At 48.8% G+C, this 22,547-nt stretch overlaps 1 protein-coding gene across 1 annotated transcript in view; it reads right to left on the bottom strand.

Moving 5' to 3' along the window:
* Positions 1-3,868: 3,868 nt before the first annotated feature.
* LOC142571656 (protein Wnt-4-like) overlaps positions 3,869-22,547 on the bottom strand; it is a 58,353-nt gene continuing 39,674 nt past the window's right edge. Inside the window, exons 2-4 of the mRNA XM_075680178.1 lie at positions 21,969-22,225; positions 11,522-12,077; positions 3,869-7,547 (exon numbers count right to left, since the gene is read on the bottom strand). Coding sequence (XP_075536293.1) covers positions 7,346-7,547; positions 11,522-12,077; positions 21,969-22,225 — 1,015 coding nt within the window. The 3' untranslated portion in view covers positions 3,869-7,345. The remainder of the gene's footprint in view (positions 7,548-11,521; positions 12,078-21,968; positions 22,226-22,547) is intronic.

Below are 22,547 nucleotides of genomic sequence, written 5' to 3'. Positions count from 1 at the left end.
TTGCAATGCATGCTCACTGATCTGGAGAGGCAAAGCAGAAGAGTGGGTCTAAAAATTAATCTGCAGAAAACTAAAGTAATGTTTAACAGTCTCGGAAGAGAACAGCAATTTACAATAGGTAGCGAGGCACTGGAAGTGGTAGGGGAATACATCTACTTAGGGCAGGTAGTGACGGCGGATCCGGATCATGAGACGGAAATAATCAGAAGAATAAGAATGGGCTGGGGTGCGTTTGGCAGGCATTCTCAGATCATGAACAGCAGGTTGCCATTATCCCTCAAGAGAAAAGTGTATAATAGCTGTGTCTTACCAGTACTCACCTACGGGGCAGAAACCTGGAGGCTTACGAAAAAGGTTCTACTCAAATTGAGGACGACGCAACGAGCTATGGAAAGAAGAATGATAGGTGTAACATTAAGGGATAAGAAAAGAGCAGATTGGGTGAGGGAACAAACGCGAGTTAATGACATCTTATTTGAAATCAAGAAAAAGAAATGGGAGAGGGGGGGCATGGGCAGGACATGTAATGAGGAAGGAAGATAACCGATGGTCATTAAGGGTCACGGACTGGATTTCAAGGGAAGGGAAGCGTAGCAGGGGGCGGCAGAAAGTTAGGTGGGCGGATGAGATTAGGAAGTTTGCAGGGACGGCATGGCCACAATTAGTACATGACCGGGGTTGTTCGAGAAGTATGGGAGAGGCCTTTGCCCTGCAGTGGGCGTAACCAGGCTGATGGTGATGATGATGAAATCCTTAAAAGGAAAAACCGAAATCAGGAAAGAAAAAAAAATATGCTAACTCAAAGGGAAGCTCATTACTTTTCGAAGGGAGATCAGGATGCTTTAGAACACGCGCTTATAAAGCGAGATATAAGAAGCAAGAAGAAGCGTGTGCTTGCTGCGGTAAAGCTAGGAAAACGATGGAACATGTTTTGTTAAGATATGTACCCAGGTGTAGATTTAAGCTCCTCTGGCCTCCTTGAAGCTCTTGGGTTCAGAGATTGCAGAGGGAAAGTAAACATGTCTGCGATAGAGATTTGTCAGAGGCGATTGGAGGTTTGGTGGCAGAATAGTAGGGAGAACACAAACAACGGAGGCGTACAAAAGCAAACTTTCCAATAGTGGTTAAAAAACTTTGATGCTGGGAATTCCTTGCGTTTTCTTTCTTAAAGAAGATAGATGGGACACTAGGCGAAATAAGAACAAGAGCTTGGTCACGTAACCCACCATCCCATTTCAAAGGGGACGCTCATAGCATATCCATCCATCAAAGCCGGATTACAGGATATGTGAGAGCCGTGCGGGGAAAAAAACATCAGGGGATACGCGGGAAAGTCGAGCGTCCCCACAAAGCGGGTAGGGAGGAATTAATTCTCAGTGTTCGCACGTACCGGCGGGCCGCTATTCTCGCAGGTCGCGCGTGGACCTTCTCGGGCGCGCCACTAGATGGATCAGCGTGTCCAGAGGGAGGCGCGAGCGAGGATTCTGGCTGCAGTGCTCGGCTCATACGCACCGGCGTGTCGCCGGTGCAGTCTCGGTGGCCACGCGTCCTCGGAGTCCGCGCAAAGGCCACGCGCCGCTAGATGGCGCAGCTTATCCAGAGGGAAGTGCGAGAGAGAAGCCCGGCCTCAGTACACGCCTCGTACATGACGCGTTTCGGCGACTGCTAATCGCATTTAACGTCGACATTCATTGTGAGATGGATTCTGCCGGATATTTTGCCTTTTTTTCCCTTTATCTTCACTTTCCCTTCTCAGATGGAATGCAGAAACCGCTAATCTCTTGTTAATCTCTCTTCCTTTCCCTGAACTTTATCCTTCTCTCTCTGCTGCGCAAAGCAGCAATGTCGTGGGACGAAGTTTGAGCGTCATGTTCAGTGTACATTTAAAACCGTTCTCTGAAAACAGTCTTAAGAAAGACACAGAAATTAGCTTAAGCGAGAAAGAGTTGGCGAACTGCGCACGAAACTTGCATACTTTCAGGATCGTCGAATAATTGGTATAATCATAATTAATAGTTAAACGTGGCGCAAACTTACCTCTGGTCAGGTGAAGCGGGGTGTCGGCAGCGCGGCTTTCAGAGCAGCACTGATTCTTAGCGTTGCTTTCAAAAAGACAGCTCATCGCTATGTTAGATTTTAGTCAACGAACTGTCATCATCATGCATGCCGTCGTCGACCGGCACCATTGTCGTCATTGTGGTCGTCTTCGTGTCAATGTCGCCGTGTTGGCGTCATCGTCGTTCCCTTGCCATTTCCGTGATCATGTCGCCGTCCCCGTTGCTGCGTTAACTTCCCTGCGCAGTAACCTATGTCATTTTCTTTATTTCTGAATTAGTTATATCTATGCTGCTAAATATATAGGGCACTATCTTAAAATTTTACAAATCTGATATTAGATTGTTTATGCCAACTTTATATATTCTGAGCTGTCTTAGCAATCCACGAAAACAATACGAAGTGTGCACTCTAGCATGGCACTACATTCACCTAGGTTCCCTTGAGCATTCTTGCTTTTCTCATCAAAAATAAAAATGAAGCTGTTTGGCAAGGAACTGCTGACTCATCTATATATTCAAGTTCATCCTGTTATTGTACTGCATCGTTCACTTTGCAAGATGCACCAGCCAGTGTAACTAGTAAATACGTTTCCACTGAGAAACGGTTCTTGCAAGGAAAACACAACACATAGGAGTGAATAGTTTATGATCTGCGATTTTATTGGTCTTCCCTCTACAGTCACTAGAAAGAAGTGGAGCGATTCGTTTGATTAGGTCGAAAAATGTAAAATGTGCAGTTGGAGGGATGGTGTCGACGCCATTGATGAAAGTTTGCTGTTACCTCGAGTCTCTTAAATTAAAACGATGTCAGTGGGAACAATGGGGAATGGACGTACATAAAGATAAAAAAAAAATGGCGGGCAAGAAGCCGTCCGGACACTTTTTGCCTCTTTCGCTACGAAATGAAAGATGCACGATTTGTTGACGATGTACTGAAAGCTCCTATCGCATCTACAGTTACAAGGAGAACACTTTCAGCATTAGTAAATATTCTGGGCAGCGAAAGTCGGCCAAAGTTGGTTTCGTCTCGACAGCCCTGCTGGTTGCTGGAAACGCACGGAGCTTTTCTTTCTATAGCGGTTAACGCTTGTTTTGAGCCGTAGCGCGATGACAACAAACGGTGGCTGCGGTGGACATCAATGCAAGTCATATGCTAAAAGACGTCACCGGTGAAATGTACTATTCAGCACGTATACCTACGTTAACCATTGTTCTGTTTTGAACATATATAGGGTGTTTCAGCAAACACTTTCAAATTTTATGACAGCCTTTGACAGACAGCACAATTCTAGCTCATGAGCTGATCTACTCAAAGAGGCATAGATTACTTGCACAAAAAAAATTGAAATGCGTAATCGACTAATTAACAAAAATCACTAATTAAGTTTTTAACTACTTGCCTTATGGCACATATTGCAATTTACAAATTCTAGCCGGGGAGTTCGCAAGGAGGATCCACTTGAAAATAATTGTGTGGATGACGCCATTGACGCGATATGTGCCGTCAAACTGGCGGTAAAGACGCAGTCCCGTTCCGCTTACTTTCTTAACAAAACTTCACTTTATGCATTGAATCACAAAATTAACTGGAACGCTAATACATTTCTCCGTAAAGTTCGGGAATTAATGTCTCAAAATTGCTGCCATCCTGAGAATCTGTTCCAAGTGGATCCGCCTTGCGAACACCGCGGCTAGAATTTCTAAATTGCAATATGTACCATAAGGTAATTAATAAAAACTTAATTAGTGAATATTTTTAAATTCATTGATTATGCATTTCATTTTTTTGTGCAATAAATGTTCGCCTCTTCGAGTAGACCAGCTTATAGACTAGAGTTGTGCTATCTCCCACAGACAATATTTTAAAATGTTTGAAAGTGTTCGCTGAAACAGCCGGTATACTTATGAACCCTCATACGTGGGTTTATCGATTCTCATTGCGGTCACGTGACAAATTTGTACGCAACTTGTTGCTTTTATGATTTTTCCTAGTAGCACACGATTTACACTTGAGTGGTAGAATGCAGTAGCAGAACGCAGTAGAATGAGTCCTGGACCGCATTACGCAAGAATTCTATTCATTATCCATTCTTTTTTAATTTCATCATTGGATAGTATGCCTCCAAGCCTTCGCTATCACTAGTATTGGCCACTTGCTATTACGGATATTAAGAGATGAACATAATCGAAGGAAAAGAATTCACACATAATACAGCCCATGACTTCTTTTTCGACACGTTCTTTGGGAACATTCGCAGATCGAGGTCAGTAAATGCGTACTGAACAAGGGCACTATATATAACGCAAGCGACACACTAGTGCTAAAAATGCTCCGAACAGATTTTTCTTCCGCCAGGCAAAATGGAAGAAAAGAAAGAAAAAAAAACTCATTGTTCCAGTCCTGCAACACCGAGTATACTGTATGCCATGGCAGCTGTCAATGGCCGAACGATCCCCAGGTGAAAGTTGCTGGGAGACGGGTCCGTGCAACAAAACAACCGCGCAACAGGCCGCGTCTTGACTAATGCATTATTTATGCGCGCGTCCATGCACGATGCACTGTCACACACGCGAGATGAACGAAGAGGGAGTGAAGAAATGGCTATGGCGGTGTCCAAGGCGCCCACGGCGACTTCACCGGTTCGGGGTGTATTTGTGTGGAGGGTTCCTTCTTGGCAGCACACTGGGTGAAGCTGCTTTTCTCGCAGGCGACGACTCGCGTGCCGTTAGGGTCGATTGGACAGGAGTCGTGTGGCGTCTTTCCATCTTCTGCATCTGTTCACTTCAGCTTCCTCATTGGGAGTGGCACGATCGACGCCACCGTCAATTCTAGAGGTCAAAGTACGGATCTCGCAGGAAATTATGTACATAAAGCATGATTTCTCGCTGGGCTTCTGCAAAGAAAACACTTTAAAAAGGTAGTCTAGACACGATTCCTTGTGCATAAGCGTTTGCAACAACACCTTTCCCGCGCGCGCGCCTTAGCGGAGTTGTCGCGGTGTATTCTGCAGAAAGCAAACTAACCTACCAAAGACAGTGAGCAATAGCCTGACGTAACAGATTTTCGCTTAGACGGCGTGAGCGCCTGAAGCCGCAAGCGAGAGCTTGGAAGGAACTTTGCGAGTATTAGGTGGAATAATAAAAGGGGGATAAAGTTGATCTAGATTTCTGAATTGTTCCTCCTGAGTACCGAATAGGCAACTTTTACGGAAAACAGAGACTTCGCATTTCCGAAAACTATATAAAACAACATACAGGTGGTGATGCCACCTTGTAATTTTCGCGCCAGGTCCTGTGACGTCATATCCTGTGGCTACGTCTGGCCGACGATATAGCGTTTGTTTATTTACAGAGTTGACTGAATTAAGGGATACATTGCACAAAAGATGAAAGGAAACACAACCTTGCAATGTTTGAGGCTGTTTCTGCACCAAAATGACTCAAATACGCGAAAGTACCGCGATATTTGTTATTGTAGGCTGAAACCGTATAGGCGATATGGTTTGCTGGCGAAATTCAAAGAAGAGATTGCGTCGCGGGAAAGTACAGACGAGGAGCTGGACACACTGGACTAGATCAACTGTTTCTAGTTCCTTCTTTGTCCACGTTTGCAAAGTGCTACGTTTGCTGTCGTTACAGGTCACCAACAAGCCCAACTTGCATCTATGAAGGAAGCTTCAGCCTTCGCTTTGTCGGCCTATAAGCTGCATTTCTTTACCCGACGAACGGGTGAACGTAACGTTCCGAAAAGGTAACATACCGTTCTGGTCTGCCCTTGAAAACTGATAGACTATCATTCCGAGAGTGTCGCTGCGTGTTTTGTCAGCTAAATGACGACGTAGTCAATATGAAAATTGCAACTTAGCACAGCGGATCGTCAGTCAAAGGTGATAAAGAGATACGTCGTTCGAATGTTGGCGCAGCGCAGACTTTCTCAATAAAATTGTCCAAACTGCACTTTTTTTCATGCTCTAACGCTATCATTAAAAGGACATACAATGTAAACCGCGATCTGGTCCGGAATTTTCACAGTGCTGGTACCGATTCTGCCCGACGTTTACGCAGTTTCCTCGATTATACGAATGCTCTGTTCTCGGTAAAAGATACACTTTAGGCATTCTTTAGTAATCATCTATCACTTCAGATTGATCTAAACACTGTCGTTCGGTGCTCCTTTAACCTGCGCTCTTTCAGACAGAGTTGACTCGGTTCTTAAGCCAACGTTTACTGCTAAATCACTCGGCATTTGAAGCGAGTCTCCCCAGCTCCCAGCCACAGAGGGAAGAAGACTGTCCTCTGGATACCGCCTCCGTTAACGCTGTACAGGCGCTACTATAAGCGTGACTGCAGCTGTACGCCACTATATAGGCCGTGTGGTTTGCCTTCTGTTGCAGTGCCATGTAATTGTATCGGAGGTAGAAAAAAGAAAGCTATTCACCCCACCCTATAGCGCAGGAGGATGACCACAGGGAACCGACCGCATCGCCCGATGACAACCCTGATCTTAAGCGCGGTGCTCTTTACTTTTTAACGAAGACTGTTCCCTGTAATACTGGATGACGTCCAGGACGCAATGCCATGACAGCCTCATAAGCCGTAATTTTTCCGATTTGCCGTACCTCGCGCTGTGTCTCCTGCTTTCTGTTACGTATACGAATGAACTATTTGCGTGTACAGACGTCCACACTTATGTCTGGAGCGGTCAAGCGACGCTGAGTTCGGGATACAGGGATAAAAACTAGATGGCCTCCGTGCTGTTGCGACTACCACTGCGCACAGTGTCCGCCCTAAGCATAGCAATCAAACTAAAACAACGCTTTCCCTGCTTTAAAACAAACTGATCGGACGCTCCAGACAGGCAGTGTGTACGTCTTTATAGTACAGCGCGCATGCTGTGCCAGTGCCTGACAAACTACACAGCTTTAACAACCTAGGCTAACCGGCGTACGTTCACTCCTGCAGTTCTAACTGCTGCGGATCACTTGATATCTTCAGCGTCAGGCCAGGTCACATTCCAATGCGTAAAGGTAGTCCAGATTGGTCGCTCCAGCTGTCGACTTGGAACCGTTCGCTTCTTTCGCGGATGCGCTTCCGCGTAGTACGCTGGCTTTATCGAGTGCGACGCATGCGACAAGGCGCTCTCCCCCATCTTCTGTTCCCGCGCGTCCGTGTGGCTGGCCTTTGTTGCCTCGCTCGTCTACGGCGCGGTTGGCGGCGGTGGCGGCGGGTGCGTGCCAGGGACTAGAGCCGCCCCGCAGAGGCTGAGGAGGAAGAGACGCGCGCAGTTTTCACTTGCAGAAGTGTTCCTCTTTGGTGACCCTGCACGTCTGGCACTGCACCTTGCAGCACCAGACGAACTTGCAGTGGCACTTCTCGTCCACCTCGCGCACCACCGTCTGGTAGCCGCGGCCGCAGCACAGCAGACGGCAGCCGTCCATTCCGTAGCTGGTGTTGTTGCACGAGCGACCGGTGGTGCCCAGTACGGCTAGCCTGCGACACGTAAGATGCACGGTAAGACACGACTCCGGCAACAACGAGGCATCGCTACTGTTATGGTAATCGTGACTCGAGAATATAGGCCCCGCGACCAGGTTGTACATTGGGCATTAATTGTTATCAGTCTGCTTGCTTTGGTCGGTCATGTTTAACTGCGCAACTGGATATTTACAGCTCATTCCAGTACTTTCTTTGCTTCTCTAGACGGGCACCCACTGCATCAATGATTCAAGATTTTGCACGCCTCTTGTCTCTGCCGCCCGTCAGCCTTAAGATTCGCAAGCTTTTCATTACGAAAGGTCAGCGTCAAGCCATAACTAAAGACATCGAACCAAAGCCAGTCGTTCAATCAACGCTTAGAGCATGTCACCTACCACCGGCTGGCGTTCTTGTACTATTTCGAGCTCACCCATTCATAGAACAGCTTTCATATGTGTACGAACACAGCGTTAGAGCCTAGCAGTTCTTTGGCGCAGGCTTTGCACGATATATTACTGAAATGGTGGAGTGACAGTACGCAAGGTTTCCCACTTGAAAGAGCACAGCGTCGAATTGTTACTCTCGCCCGTTTCTTATATTTTGGGCCCGTATTGCTCTTACAAGGTGCATGCAATTAAATCACTGCTAGCAAAACTAGCAGCCATGAATCGAACTCAGGCGTTTTACCTTGCCACTAAAGCCACGCCTCACAGCTTTTGAAACGTTTCTGAGGCCACAGCACGCACGCGCATAGCTATTTTCGTTTCCTTTTTTTTTCGTTTCGTGTTCCTTGAAACGGGTTCAATGAAGGACATCATGGTCTTTCTACAGTCGTCTGATCTTCTGGCCGCTCCCACCTCCATTTCAACTTCACTGGCAACTTAAAAAAAAAAAAAAGCCATGCCATAAATATCGGCCTGTCAAAACAAGAGAGGAATTCGACCGCCAACAGCAATGATCGACGAATCTTTTCTGCTTATTGCCCTGGAAGGATTAGTGTCAACGGGCCATTGCGTTGCGTCTGATGAAAACCGATGATAGCTCTGGAATCCTCGTTTGCTTCTCTTTCCTTTTCTTTCGTCGCTGCGGAATGCGCGGTGCTTATTTTTTTTTTTATTTTTTGCTGTCGCGCCAAGGTGCTCTCCAATAGGCCCCTCTTAAGAAAAACTCGTCTCTTAGTAAGGCATGGGGCCACACGCGCGTCTGTCTGCAGTGTGAGAGCTGCGAGCTCTTTTGGAAGTTTCCTTGTCGCTGTGTGCTATGTCCGTTCATTAGCACCAGAACTGAATACTCAGCTACAAAAGACTATTAACGTCGTGCGTCATTCACGACTACGCACTACCTTTCTGTGCTGATGCTTGCACAATTTATCCAAACTGGGGAATGCAATTCACGTGAGCTCTTAGCATATTACAGTGTTTGACGTATACAGCAGAGACATCCCTCTCCCCTCAACACTTGTTAGCAGCTCGTAAGGTTATATTCAATTAACATTCTTCCTTTATGAACGCTACAATATATCAGGACAAACCTTTGTCATGGGCTGGGATAAGTTGCTGTACGTGACAATCGAAACTGCTTGGCAGCGAGATGAGCAGGTCGAAGTTACACGTAGCAGCATAACTTGTGCAAAAGGTTTTCTTAATACAACTGCACCAGGTATCGTCATGATATCTGTGGTTCTTCGGCGAGTCTCGTCCTGACAGTAACAAAGCAAAGGTTATGCGTGTATTACTTCAAGGCAAAAAAAAGTGTCCTCTATTAAAGCGTCTGCGCATCTGTATTACTGGTTGAAGACTGGCTGTGCGTCGGACCCAATACGACGAGGAGCGCGTACACAACTAGTAAAACAGCGGCACACAACAGTTCTTGTTTTATGGAGTTCTATCCTTACGGCAACAACTACAATTCACAGCATTTGAACATCACTTCCGCAGATCCCACGCCTCAGTCCATGCAGTGAAGCTTTCCTCTCTCGTAAACCCATGCGAATGCACCGCTCATCCGATACGGCTACGACAGGCAGCGCAGACAGCGACACCTTGTAGCGAAATGGGCAATCAAAACGCGCTGAAACGTCCTTGGGTTGCGCGACACTTCTGGCGGGGAGAAATCTACGACATTACAGGAAATCTTAATCACACCGGCTGAAGAGAAAACACAGTCGCAGAGTATGCCGCAAGACGTCGCCGTAAGAGTTTCTGTGCACGGCTCAGCCTTGGCCATTTGGTGAAGCGGTGGCGCCAATACCAGGTGAAACGCAGCTGACCAGCAGAATCAACTTTCACAGCTGGTTTTATCGTTGATTTCTGATGTCTCTAAATATTGAAAAATCGGAACTGCACAATAATACAATTGAACCAATAGAAAATTGTTACCTGGGATACGTACACGTTGAAGTTAAAACTGTTATTCGCGTGGCTGGATCTCATCGGTGTGTCCCATATATACTGTGGGGATGCGGCACCCTCACGCGTCCCCTGATATGCTGCTTTCTCGCATAGCTCCAGTCTCCTGTAATCCGGCTTCGCCGCGTGGCTTTACTGCGGCGGTCGGTATGCTTGCAGCGTAGTACGAGAGATGGCGCGAGTGTTGCTCTGCTAACGCCACCTAACGGCGGGGTTATATGGGCGCAAAAAGGAGAAGGCTCTTCCTCATGGCTAGGATTCGGCAAGCGGCGCGGACGTTCTGCGCGTGCGCCGATCCATGCTTCTGCGAGACCGTCTCGCGAGGCCTGCCCCGTAATCGACGAACACAATCATTCGAACGCGCCACCGTTCGCGTTCGACCAGGAATGACCAGGCAGGAACAGGCAGGCAGGAACAGGAACGACCAGGCATTGTTGTCCAGCATGGGGCTCGCTCGTTATCCGTCGCGGGGAGTCAGACTTCCGCGATTTGTCGCGCGCCCATCAGCATGTTTTGTGGATAGCAACTCGACTAGGAGGCATTAGTCTAGGAAAAGTGCAATAAATGCCCTTGTGATTGCTTGCACTACTGTGTCGTCGTTCCTTTGTCCCAAGAGCACGGGTGAGAACCCCACAATACCAAAACTGAAGTCAGGTATAAGGCCGCAAACATAACACAAGGCTCATTGTGGGCCACATGCACCCCGATGTTTCGGATCAGGAAGGAGAGCGTCGATAAAGACTGGCAACTTGTGAGGGTGGCCGGGGATCAATGAAAAACCAAACTCCAGAAGCAAACTACTCAACGGGCCACATTTCGTTCGATGATACCGTTCCATACGAAGCAGATCTTGTCGCAAGGTCGACAGTTGGGCAGTTTGTTGACATTGCTTCCGAAGTAAGATGGACGAAGGTGCGCGAGACATTAGAAACCTGCCCAGCGTGCTATCTTGAACGCTTTCGTGCTTTCTGCGCTTAACTAAATGGGCCCTACAGTATTGTTACTTGAAGAATGATAACTTACAGGAGTGAGTAGGATGCCTTTCGCAAAATATATCCCCGCAGAAATTTTGGACAGGATCCTACAAATAAGGAAGTTATGAAGAACGCAACGTTTACCTTGTTCATTCCTCCTCAACACAACATTTTACTCAGCTCGAGCTGCGCCGCATATATCTATGCCCTGCCTATTGCTCTCTTCTGACCTCTTTTTTGTGGCACACTTATGGTAACCATGAGGTTGGCGTCTGACAAAGCTGCCAGCTGGAGAGCCACAATGTACCGGTGGCAGGGCAGGTGGCACACGTTAGCGACCGCCGCTGCTCCTTTTGACAGAATATCGCAAGGGTGTGCAATAGAAGTGTCGTTGAACGCCTCAGATAAGAGTGAGCGCTCTTTTACGCGAGATTCTTGTCTCCTTGCTGCATACGGCGAAATCACTCTTGACTCGTAAGTCTATGGAAGTTTCGTGCACGTATCGCGAACGTTTTCGCTTACCGCGTTCGAGAAGCGTCGCAGTGCCCCTCCGAAGTTAAACAAAGCAAGTTCGGCAAGCAGGCATATCGCCCGCGCTCGCACTCACGTCTCGTTGCGCGTGCAGTAGTCGGGCGACTCCTCGAGGTAGACGAGGTCCTTCTTGCCGGGCTTCTTGACGTCCCTGAGCACGGGCCGGAGCCGGGGCCGGCGCTTGCGGCCGCCCGCCCTGGTTCCGGCGCGCGTCATGTGCACGTGCGTGGCGCCGTCGAACTTGACCGACAGCGCGTCGCCCACGGCGCGGAACGGCTTCAGCCGGCGCCAGCACACGCGCACCGAGCACGAGCCGGACACGCCGTGGCACTTGCACACGGTCTCCATGCTGCGGCGCAGCGTGCGCCGGCCGGCCTCGTTGTTGTGCAGGTTCATGAGTCCCGACGCCGTGGCCGGGTCCTCGCCGGCGTCCACGAACTTGCGGCTGAACTGGGCGCCGAAGCCGATGTCGTCCGAGCAGCCGCCCCACTCCCAGGAGCCGCGCGGCTTGCGCTGCCGGATGGCGCTGTCGCAGCCGCACTCGTTCAGCTCGCCCTTGCTGCAGGCCCGCGTGATGCTGTACGCCACGCCGGCAGCCGACACGCCGTACACGTACGCCTTTTCGCGGCTCACTGCGACGGGAGAGAAGGACGGGGGCTCAGGTGTCACTGCTATACATGCATTCGCTGCTGTGCGATCAGCATTAAGAGATTGCGCATCGGGGGTGCCTCAGGGACCGAATTCCCAAGGAACGTCTGTCCCGGTCTCTCACTAGAGGCACGAACTACGTTCTCGGCCCTGCGAACTATTTGTGGGAGTTCGTGCGAGAATCCAGCTTGACCGCCAGGTTATGAACGCCTTCTTTCTCTTATATTTATTCGTTTCTTTGTTCGCTTTGTGATCCGCGCCACTGAATCCCACTCCTACCTTAGGCCACTGGTCCATCCTTGTCATTAAAGCTTATTCTCTTTTTCGGTCGTAAGAACTGTTCCTGACTGGACAGCCGGCTTCGATTATACCCAAAGCACCGTCCAAGAAGACGCCAGCAACAGCAGCGCGCGCAGAGCCAAGCCGCGCGTTGGCGATGCGGCTGCACAGGGAGACGCGCCTTCTTCCCATGCTATGCAAGGTGTCCCAACTATCATGCACCAAGATTTTAAAAAATATGCAAATGCCACGTCGCTGGGCAGAACCAAGGTAATGTTGTTTGCCGTCGCTTGGAGATTCTCAGATTATTTCCGCTTAATTACATATGTGCTCTTAATTAATTAACTTCTCAAATATTATATTTAGATAAAAAGTATCAATGAGAAAATTGCAGAGCAGCATGAAAAACTCCCGATAGAGCTTTCTGTTGCTCAATGCGTGCTACATTAAAGTGTTTTTCCGAGTGTGAAAGAGCGTGAATACACGCAGAATTGCCGCGTGACTGGCCGCTCGGGGCACTCTGCGTGCATTCGCGGGCTTCTTTCACGCTCGGAAAAACCCTTTTATGTAGCCCGTATTGAGCAGCAGAAAGCTGTATCGGGAGTTTTTCATGCTGCTCTGCAATCTACATACGTACAAGTCCGTACGCATGCCTGACGTCGCGGATTTCAAGGTATCCTCTCGCGTTCTGACTGTCGCCGCAGCAAGAATTCTCGAAACTCGCAAAGTTTAGTTTTGGGCTCATTTATGTAAGGTTATGTAGGCCAAGTTTGCCGATATGAAGTTAACTATAGGCAGCTATATATGACGAGCAGAAGCCGTCGAAATTTATGACGTCACAGTGATCTGGTGCGGGAACTTCAAGGCGGCGTCGCCACCCGTATTTTGTGTTTACATTTCTTTTTTCTGGCTTACGAAGCGACGGGGAATTTTCTGATACAGCTGAACGTACTTTACAACATATTTTCTACTGCTTCGCGCGGGTACTTGGCGAGACACACACAATCGTCCTCTGTCCGTATCGCGAAAAGCTTTCGCGCTAAGCACTTGAAAAGATTTCTTACCAACAAGCCCGGTACTCCGCCCTTACAATGTTATTTTACAGCGACAGCTGTTATGGGTTCACTCCCCTAGTCGTTTTGATGTCCGCCGCTGGCGCCGGTGTCCGTCGCAGGAATCCCAGAGTGATTTGCAAAAAGTGTTTAAATGAACCAATTCAAGAAAATTATCAGTGCCGCAAGTGCACTCCAACTCCGGTCCCACAAAGTGTAGTATTCGGAGGTTTTGCATGAAAGCGATTCCATCGAAGCTACAGTACTCAGACAAAAGTACTAAGAGAAAACACTGCACCTGGAGAGCGTGATCACTCCGCCAGCTGATATATATATATATATATATATATATATATATATATATATATATATATATATATATATATATATATATATATATATATATATGGTCCACTTAACGTGCCACATTCTGCATCTTACCTTTAAGTCAGCGCCTTAAGTGAAAGAAGTTAAATGAAGCCAGCGGTAACATATGAAAGGCTGGACAGAAATGGGGAAGAAAAAATCTAGTCGTGTTTCTACACTTTATGATGATAAATATGATTATGACCTTAAAGGCAGTGGCACCTAGCTACGTTGAGAGATTGGCCTCCGGGGAACGCTACCTTCACAATGAAGTTTTCTTATACTCCACAGGAGAGCGCTTCCTGAGAATTTGGGAATTCTGCGAATATCGCGCAAGACTGTGAAATAATTGCTGAGCGATATACTTCGATTCTGCGAATGATACAGGAGAAGAGAATAGCGCCCTTGAAGAGTTGTGATTAAATGACGCCACGTTCTGCAGCGATTTATAAACGCGCACCGAAGTTTAGATGAAAGAATTTAAAGGATTGGAAAGAGGAAGAAGGCCCCATGTCTCTCCCCATGTCTGTGTATCACCGGAAAGCGCCATGTGCACTAATAAATAGCACGTGGACTAGAGTTGACACCCGGGAAGGTTTTCTTCTTCTCAAAAGCAGATTGCTCGCGCACATTTTCGAGTGTTTACTCCAACCGATGCTATAGTATAGACGAAACAGTGCAAGGCTTATTGCGTGCAATATTGCGCCAGATATCCCTTCACTGCTTCGTGCTAAAAGAGAAGCTGCAATTTTTTGAAATTTTGTCAAAAGGCGTGCTCACAGATACTTTCTGAAAAACAAAGATAGAAACTGGGCGAACTCGAATTGCGCGACTATATAGCAGCGCCCAGCGCCAATGTAAAAGCCATGACGGTCCACGGAAATGAAATGGCATGTGACGAAGAACACGACAGTAAACTGTGGAAAGGATCGCTGCTCGTTTCGGCTTTTCGAATAAATAAAAAAAAAGAAGAAATCATGTGACTGGAAGACAGAGCTTGTTGAGAGACAAGAAAAAAAGAAGACAGCACGAAAGCAAAAGGGAGTAAACCACGTGCCCGCCAGGCGTCGCTGGCGGAGCCATAAAGTCGAGACCCTGTCCAGACACGCGCAAAGATCCCCGCCGTTAACGACAACCGTATAACACACGGTAATATAGCACCTTTCAGCGCGCGTGTCGGTGAGCGAAACCAATTTCTCCGGCGACTTGGCGCCCGAGCCGCCACCCCTGCTAAGCCTGCACCGCACGCCCAAGCGCCGAACGGCGTCGACGCCCGTCGAGTCGGGAGGCGCACGGGGATCGAAACCGCGCGCCACCTATCCACGTGTGTACCGGAGGGACTCATTGCGAAAGACGAAGGGGGGCCCCCGTTTTACGAGCTTCATCCCCAAAGAGGAGGCCGACGCCGGTTCCCCGGCGGCGCCGTTTCCACGTTATTCGCGCGGGGATGCATCGGAATACGCCAGCCGCGGTTTGCTTCATCTCTGCCCAAATAGAGGCGACGGCTCAAAAACAAGAAGGGGGACGAGTAAACGCCCATAGCGTCAGTCCGAGGCGACGGGACAAGGTTGTTAAACGAGCAGCGGATGCTTCGCAGGCGGCCACGGTCCACGGCGGGCTTTTAATCTGGAGCAGGAGTCGGAACCCGCAAAGGGGCGGTAGCGCTGGCTTTGTAGCGTGGCTCGCCGATCCTACGCTCCCCGCCCATCTGTGGCGTGCAGGGTTTGGGCCGCGTTGCCAAGTGCCGTATGACCAGGCAAAGCTCTCGTCTCCGTCAGGGGGATTTGGGAGGTGGGGTAGATCGCGTGAGTAGAGGGGATTCTAAGAGGACGGGAGGGTGAGAGTGCCGTTTCCATACGACTTTTCATTTATGGCCGGTGAGCTGTGCCCTGTCGATGACTGTGCGCAGAAGAGATGTACGGGGGTCTTGTGGGGGACGCTCTTGTCGGATTTCACCGAGTGGGAAGATGAAACCTTGATGAGAAAGCTGTATCTCGATTAGAGAAGTCAGGTGTTCTCGCTGGCTAAATTCGGCTCTATATGGTGTGCTGTAGTGGCGAGTCTGTGACGCGAAAGACAGTAAAAGCGGCACTGCCACCGATCAGTGACGCCAGCTTGCTCGATGCATCTGCTCACAAACCTAACAAATACGGACAGGCGAAGGAAGAGGAGGGTTACGCTTCGAGTGCAACAGCATGCCGACGACAACTTCTGCTGTCGTTACCGCCCGTTGTTAGCGTTTATGCTGAGCCAACTTTTTTTTCCCCTTAATATTCGAAGGCCTTGCCATCGACGACGTCATGCTAAAATGTATGCGGTGATTTCTGCAATACCAGCGAAGGCAAACGGTACTCGGCTAGGTCAGTCCTTGACGATACTTTCTTTTTCCCTATATCTAATTTTTACCGAAACGCACGCACAAGAGCAACCCGTCGGATGGACGAACCCCCCTTTCTGTCTCCAAATCAGGCAATGCGCCCAAAGCATCTACGGCATTGACTCTGCGCTTCCCATTGACGTCGTTCGGCGGCTCGACTGTTGGCTGGGTCTCCGTAGCGGGCGGGGTGGGAGGGCGGCGGCCATAATAAACCGACGGCAGCGAGGAATGAATATCTTTCACAGGCCGTCACGGCTTCCCACGTGGAGCAACAAATAAACCGCAGATAGGTCGACCTCGGTCGCGCTGCCGGCGTCGCTCGGTTGAAATCTCGCCGACGGCTCGACGTATGCGCAGGCAAGACCGTGCATTTGGCCCGCGACTGTTTCCTCTTTTGGTAATCGTCGGCGCCCCGCTGCAACGTTCTCCGATATCTTCTATACCGGCCGCTCTTTTCTTTTGCACTTCACGTGTGTTTTCTTGTGCGTGTTTTTTTTTTTTCCTTTGTGTATCTTCGTGTGCACGTCGAGCGTGCTTGCGCTTGCATTCGTTCGTCTGTGCGTTCGTGAGTGCGTGTGGTTGTGGCTGAACGTCAGCGAAAACCTTTGACAGAAATGTGAAGCTATATTATCCTCCATGTTCGTAGTTTTCGTACTAGTGTACCTTAATAAATAAAAAAAAATTGCAGTAAACATCTTAGGGAGATTAAAAAATGCCTTCGTTATAAATTATTCAGCAGTGCTGCGAAAAAGAAAATAATGTTCAGTTTCCCGCCTCTGCTAGTGTACAAGTCCGTGGTTGTGTAGCGCAGAGCTTTAACACTTCATTCATTACAATTTGTTCGGAGACGATCAATTGACCGTTTTATCTATCAAGGTGTCAGCGAAAAAATTGTGTCCGACGTGATAGACGAGCGGTATACAGCTACTTCAGCAGCAGCAACCTATAGGTTTTCTGTTGTTCATCACCTTCGTAATTCCCCATTCTGTCGCAGCTAATGAACGACAACGACGGCGCAACAGTGCACCGTGTCTTGTGATCGAGTTTGGTTAAGCGGGTGTGCGTCTTTGGTTCCACGCGCCTTCGGAAGCGTGCTCACAGCGCTCTCGATCCTGCTGTGCAGCCAACGAAGGCGCTGCCACTCGGTCAGCCTACGCAAGGCGTGATGCAGGGCACTTCGCCTCCCCAGCCCCATAGCCTCCGGAAAGCTGCGCAGCCAAGCACGTACGGGAGAGGGGACGCTCGGCATTGCGCGGTGAAGACAAAGACCCGGACGAAATCGGGGTCTTTCAGACTAAACACGCGGCAGCGGGCCAATTGCGTCCCGCTGGTCAAACGGGCAACTTCGTTGCACTGGGGTAGATTTATGAGTCAGCGGAGCGTAAACAGGTGCCGACTATATAGTATCGTTAACTGAGTCAGCTGTTACGCGCGAGCGGAAGGGCAAGGAGTTATGGCATTCGCTCTTTGCTCGCGTGGCCAATGTTTATATTTCGGATGAGAGGTTCTGCTCCGCATTTCGACCCGTTACGTATTATCACGTAACCGCGAGAAAAATCTCGCGGTGCGTGCTTGCTGGGCGCTCTTGAGAAAACAGGTTGAAAATACTGTGCGCAGAATAGCGCCTTATAAAGGGGGATGGGGGGATTAACAGGAAAGCGGAATGTGCTGAGCCAAACTTTTGTGGTACCCAGTCAGGCGGCTCTTTGCCGAGCACCGTGAAAATTACAGCGATTGAATATAGCACTGTCGATGAAAGTATTGGCAAAAGGGACAGTTGATTGGGACAGTCACTTCTTCCCTGACATTCCGAACATTACACGGAAACCTTGTCTTTTCATAACTGTTTGTATTTTTGACTAACAAAAGGAACTCTGCACGAAGTCAGATTCCGGGAATTCAGCGTTTGGCTCATATCGACCCTATAACGCTGAGTAGGTTATCAGAACGTAATCATTCCGGCTATTTGTTTCATTCGATTCCGAATTGAAACCTAAGCTCTTTTCTAGTTCTTTTTTGCTTCGACAGCATCCATACGCCTTAAGAAGAGTTGCTTTGGGAATACAATGGCAGCGTTATCATTGGTCCCTAGGCACTACGTTTCTTTCATTACTGCTTTTACCTGGCGCGCGTGAAGCCACCACCCTCGTCAAACAATGTTCATTCGCTTTTCCAGGAGTCGTCGTCGTCGTCGTCACCTGCATCACAACTGCATCATCATCATCTTTTATGTCCACTGCAGGACGAAGGCCTCTTCCTGCGATCTCCAATTACCCCTGTCTTGCGCCAACTGATTCCAACTAATTTCATCGCCCCACCTAGTCTTCTGCCGTCCTCGACTGTGCTTCCCTTCTCTTAGTACCCATTCTGCAACCCTAATGGTCCAACGGTTATCTAACCTGCGCATTACATGACCTGCCCTGCTCCATTTTTTTTCTCTTAATGTCAATTAGAATATCGGCTATACCTGTCTGCTCTCTGACACAAACCGTTCTCTTTCTGTCTCTTAACGTTATGCCTAGCATTATTCGTTCCATCGCTCTTTGCGGGATCCTTAATTTGTTCTCATGCTTTTTTGTCAGTCTCCAAAACTCTGCCCCATATGTCAGCACCGGTAAAATACACTGATTGTACACTTTCCTTTTCAGTGATAATGGTAAGGTTCAAGTTAAGCGCTGACGATGTCTGTCGTATACGATCCAACTCATTTTTGTTCTTCTATGAATTTCCTTCTCGTGATCACGGTTCCCTGCGATTTATTGACCTAAGTAAACGTACACCTTCACAGACTCAAGAGGCTGACTGGCGATCCTAAACTCTTGTTCCCTTGCCCGGCTATTCATCATTATCTTTGTCTTCTGTATATTAATCTTCAACTCCACTCTTACATTCTGTATATTAAGGTCCTCAGCCATTTCTTGTAACTTGGCTGGAGTAATGCTGAATAGAACAATGTCATCTGGAAACAGAAGGTTGCCGAGGTATTCGCCATCGATCCTTACTGATAAGCCTCCCCACCCTTGAATACTACTTCCAAGCACGGAGCGAATAGCATTGTAGAGATTGTGTCTCCTTGTCTGACCCCTACTTTCTACTTTTCTTGTGTAGAATTAAAGTAGCTCTGGAATCTCTAGATATTTCCCAAGATAATTACGTAACGGTCTGTAATCCTTGATTACGTAATGCCTATATGACTTCTGGTATCTCTAATGAATAAAATGCCTTTTCATAGTCTACGAAAGTCACACAGAGAGGCTGATTGTACTCTGCGGATTTCTCCCTTACCTGATTAACGACATGGATGTGATCCATTGTAAAGTATCTCTTCCTGAAGCCAGCCTGTTCCGTTCGTTGGCTAAACTTCCAGTGTTGTTCTTATTCTATTGCAAATTATCTTGGTGAACATTTTATGTAATACTGGGAGTAAGCTAATGGGCCTATAACTTTTCAATTCTTTAACGTCTCCCTTTTTGTGGATTAGTATAATGTTTGCATTCTTTGAGTTTTCTGGGACCCTTGCAGTCGATAGACACTTCGTATAAAGAGCCGCCACTTTTCCAAGCATTATGTCTCCTCCATATTTGATTGAATCGGCTGTTATTCAATCTTCTCCTGCAGCTTTCCCCCATTTCACGTGTTGCAAGGCCCTTCTGACCTCATCGCAAGGTATAGGTGGAGTTTCTGCAACCTGTATATTGACGCTTCGAATGGAAGTATCCTGACTCCTCTGGGTACTGTACAGGTCAGTATAGAATTCTTCCACTGCTTTTACCATGCCTTAGAGATTGCTGATGATACTACTATGCTTATCTTTCAGTGCATACATCTCGTTTTGTCGTACGCGAAGTTTCTATCTCATTGATTTCAGGCTGCATCCATATTTTACGGCTTCTTCAGTCTTTCTCACGTTATAATTTCGAATATCCCTTTCTTTCGCCTTGTTGATCAGTTTTGACAGTTCCGCAAATTCTATCTTACCTCTTGAGTTGGACACATTTATTCTTTGTCGTCTCTTTATTAGGCCCTTTGTTACTTAAAGGAGCTTACCTACTGGTTGCCTTGGTGCCTTGCCTCCAACTTCAATTGGTGCCTCTGAAGCCAGCCTAGCTACGGTTTCATTCATTACTTCCATGTCATCTTCATCTCTCTGTTCTAAGGCCGCATATTTGTTTGCAAGTACCAGCTTGAATTTGTCTGCTGTTACCTTTACTGCCTCTAGGTTGGCCTGTTTCTTGTTCTAGGAGTGTATGCTACTAACTTGACTTGAGAGTGATGACTGCAGATTATTTCATGCTTGCGCGTAGCATCGAACTTGCGCGTTCGTATTCTACGCCCCAAACAAGTTTTGCGACTCGTTTTCCTGTAAATCACTCGGGCCGCATGCAACACGCACTCCTCAGTACCGTCAGAAGGCCTTCCTGTAAACGCACCAAGATTACGTCTTCGGGGGTTCTTAATTAAAACGCTGAACAAGCGAAGGCAGCCCACTGTGTCGGCGGGATTCACAGCATTCCGAGACGCCGTGTGCAGTGCAAGCGACGCACGGGTATACTGACAACGTCGAGTCGCTTCCACATCGGTGCAAGCAGCGGCGGCGCCTAGTTTTGTTTCTTCGCGGCGCGGAAGAGACGCGTCCCGCGAGCGCGCAGCATTCCCGGCGGTCGTAAAGCCACCCGCCGCCTACAAGCGGCGCGTCAGCGCTAGCAGCCGTCCGTCGCCAACAGTCCGGCTGGTCGTACTTTTCCCGCCCTCTTCTCCTGCAGTGCGGGCGCGGCCCCGCCGATAATCGGCCGCCGATGGTTGCATCACTGCTGCAGTGGAAGGAGCCGTGGGCGTCGGACAAGCTTCGGCCCCTGGTCGTAAAGATAGCGGACCCTAAAGTGGCCCCGTGTCTCTGCCGCCCAAAAAAACGTGGCGGGCATGCAAAAGAGCGCCCTCTGCGCTGGTATGCCGGTGGCGGCAGCTCGCCGCTGTGGTACCGTGCGAAGGAATGTCCGGGCACGTCGTCGTGGTCTCCTTCGGCGGGGCCACGTCAGCTACGGTCGTGCCGCGACGGCGCATACCGTGCCACGCTAAGCAAGATAGGAAGTTCCTGGGGCGGACAGAGGGGACGTGAGGGCTCATTTTTGGCTGGGAGCTTCAGGCCCGCGGGGCAGGCGCGTTTCTAGGGTGAGAAAACACGGATAAAGGAGTACGTACGAACGTAAACGAGGCGCTGGTCGCGGGACCTATACGGAAATAATGTCGGTTATATATACATTCGCTCAGGTGGTCAAGCAAGAGCGGAATGTAAAGTGAGGCAAGGTGCACTTGACATCTAAATTGTCGAAGATGCGCACAGAAAGCCCGCATTTACGTCCTTTTCACGCCTTTCAGCGGCCGGCGGAGATTTCGTGGCCATAGTGTCTTATTCAAATACGCGATTTCTTTGACCGCTACGAGTCATTCGGAAAACCACACACAGACTTCCGTCGTGATATTGCGATACGCTCGCAGCGACGCTGGAGGGCGCAGTGGTTTCGCCCTTCAACCAAAGACGGCCCCGCCATTCCTTCCGCTGAGAAAATCTACGTTTTTCGACTGGCATCCCCGCAGGCGTCGCGTACTTCTTGCTTACTCTAAACGAAACCAGTAACTATTGCATCAAAACGGAGTACCCTGCGTAATGCACTGAAAAATGTCACCTCAGGGAAGAAAAAAACATACAACTCGAACGAGCCAGCGGTTCAACTGTAAGAACTATGTATTCGTGGCTTCCTTATCGACAATGAGATGTGTTTGTAATGCCAGTATGTACTCACTGACGTTGAGCACTCCTCCGAAGACGGATGGTATGTTGTGGAAGGTGGTGCAGTTCCACCGGCTGTCCCTGAACTGGAACTGGCACTCGTCGATGCCCAGCTTGGCGCCGCGGCTCACCGTTTGCAGCGCCCGGTGGCTGAGCACGCACAGGTCCCGGTTCTCCTTCACCTGGTAGCGGAGCTTGTGGCAGTTCTCCGAGTGGGCGGACGCCTTCAGCGTCAGCATGTTCTGGTACGTGCTCGGCATGCCCAGCAGCCTGCGAAGAGGGCGCGAGAACCGCATGGTCGGACCACGGACGCTTCGACACACAGTGCAAGGGGTGTCGTGACCTATCAGCAATGATCCGCGGCCGTTAGTCCAGGGGCAGTAAAATAAACTGCGCACTTTGAAGTACTAAGAGAGATAGATAGATAGATAGATAGATAGATAGATAGATAGATAGATAGATAGATAGATAGATAGATAGATAGATAGATAGATAGATAGATAGATTGAGAGAGAGAGAGAGAGAGAAAGCAAGAAGAACAAGAAATCCAGGGTAGTCAACCAGACGATCGAGTGCCCACTTTGCTACCCTA

The sequence above is a fragment of the Dermacentor variabilis genome, chromosome 2 (genome assembly GCF_050947875.1).
Source record: "Dermacentor variabilis isolate Ectoservices chromosome 2, ASM5094787v1, whole genome shotgun sequence".
Taxonomy (NCBI): Eukaryota; Metazoa; Arthropoda; class Arachnida; order Ixodida; family Ixodidae; genus Dermacentor; species Dermacentor variabilis.
Note: the sequence above shows the minus strand (reverse complement) of the source record. Positions and strands in the feature narration are given on the sequence as shown.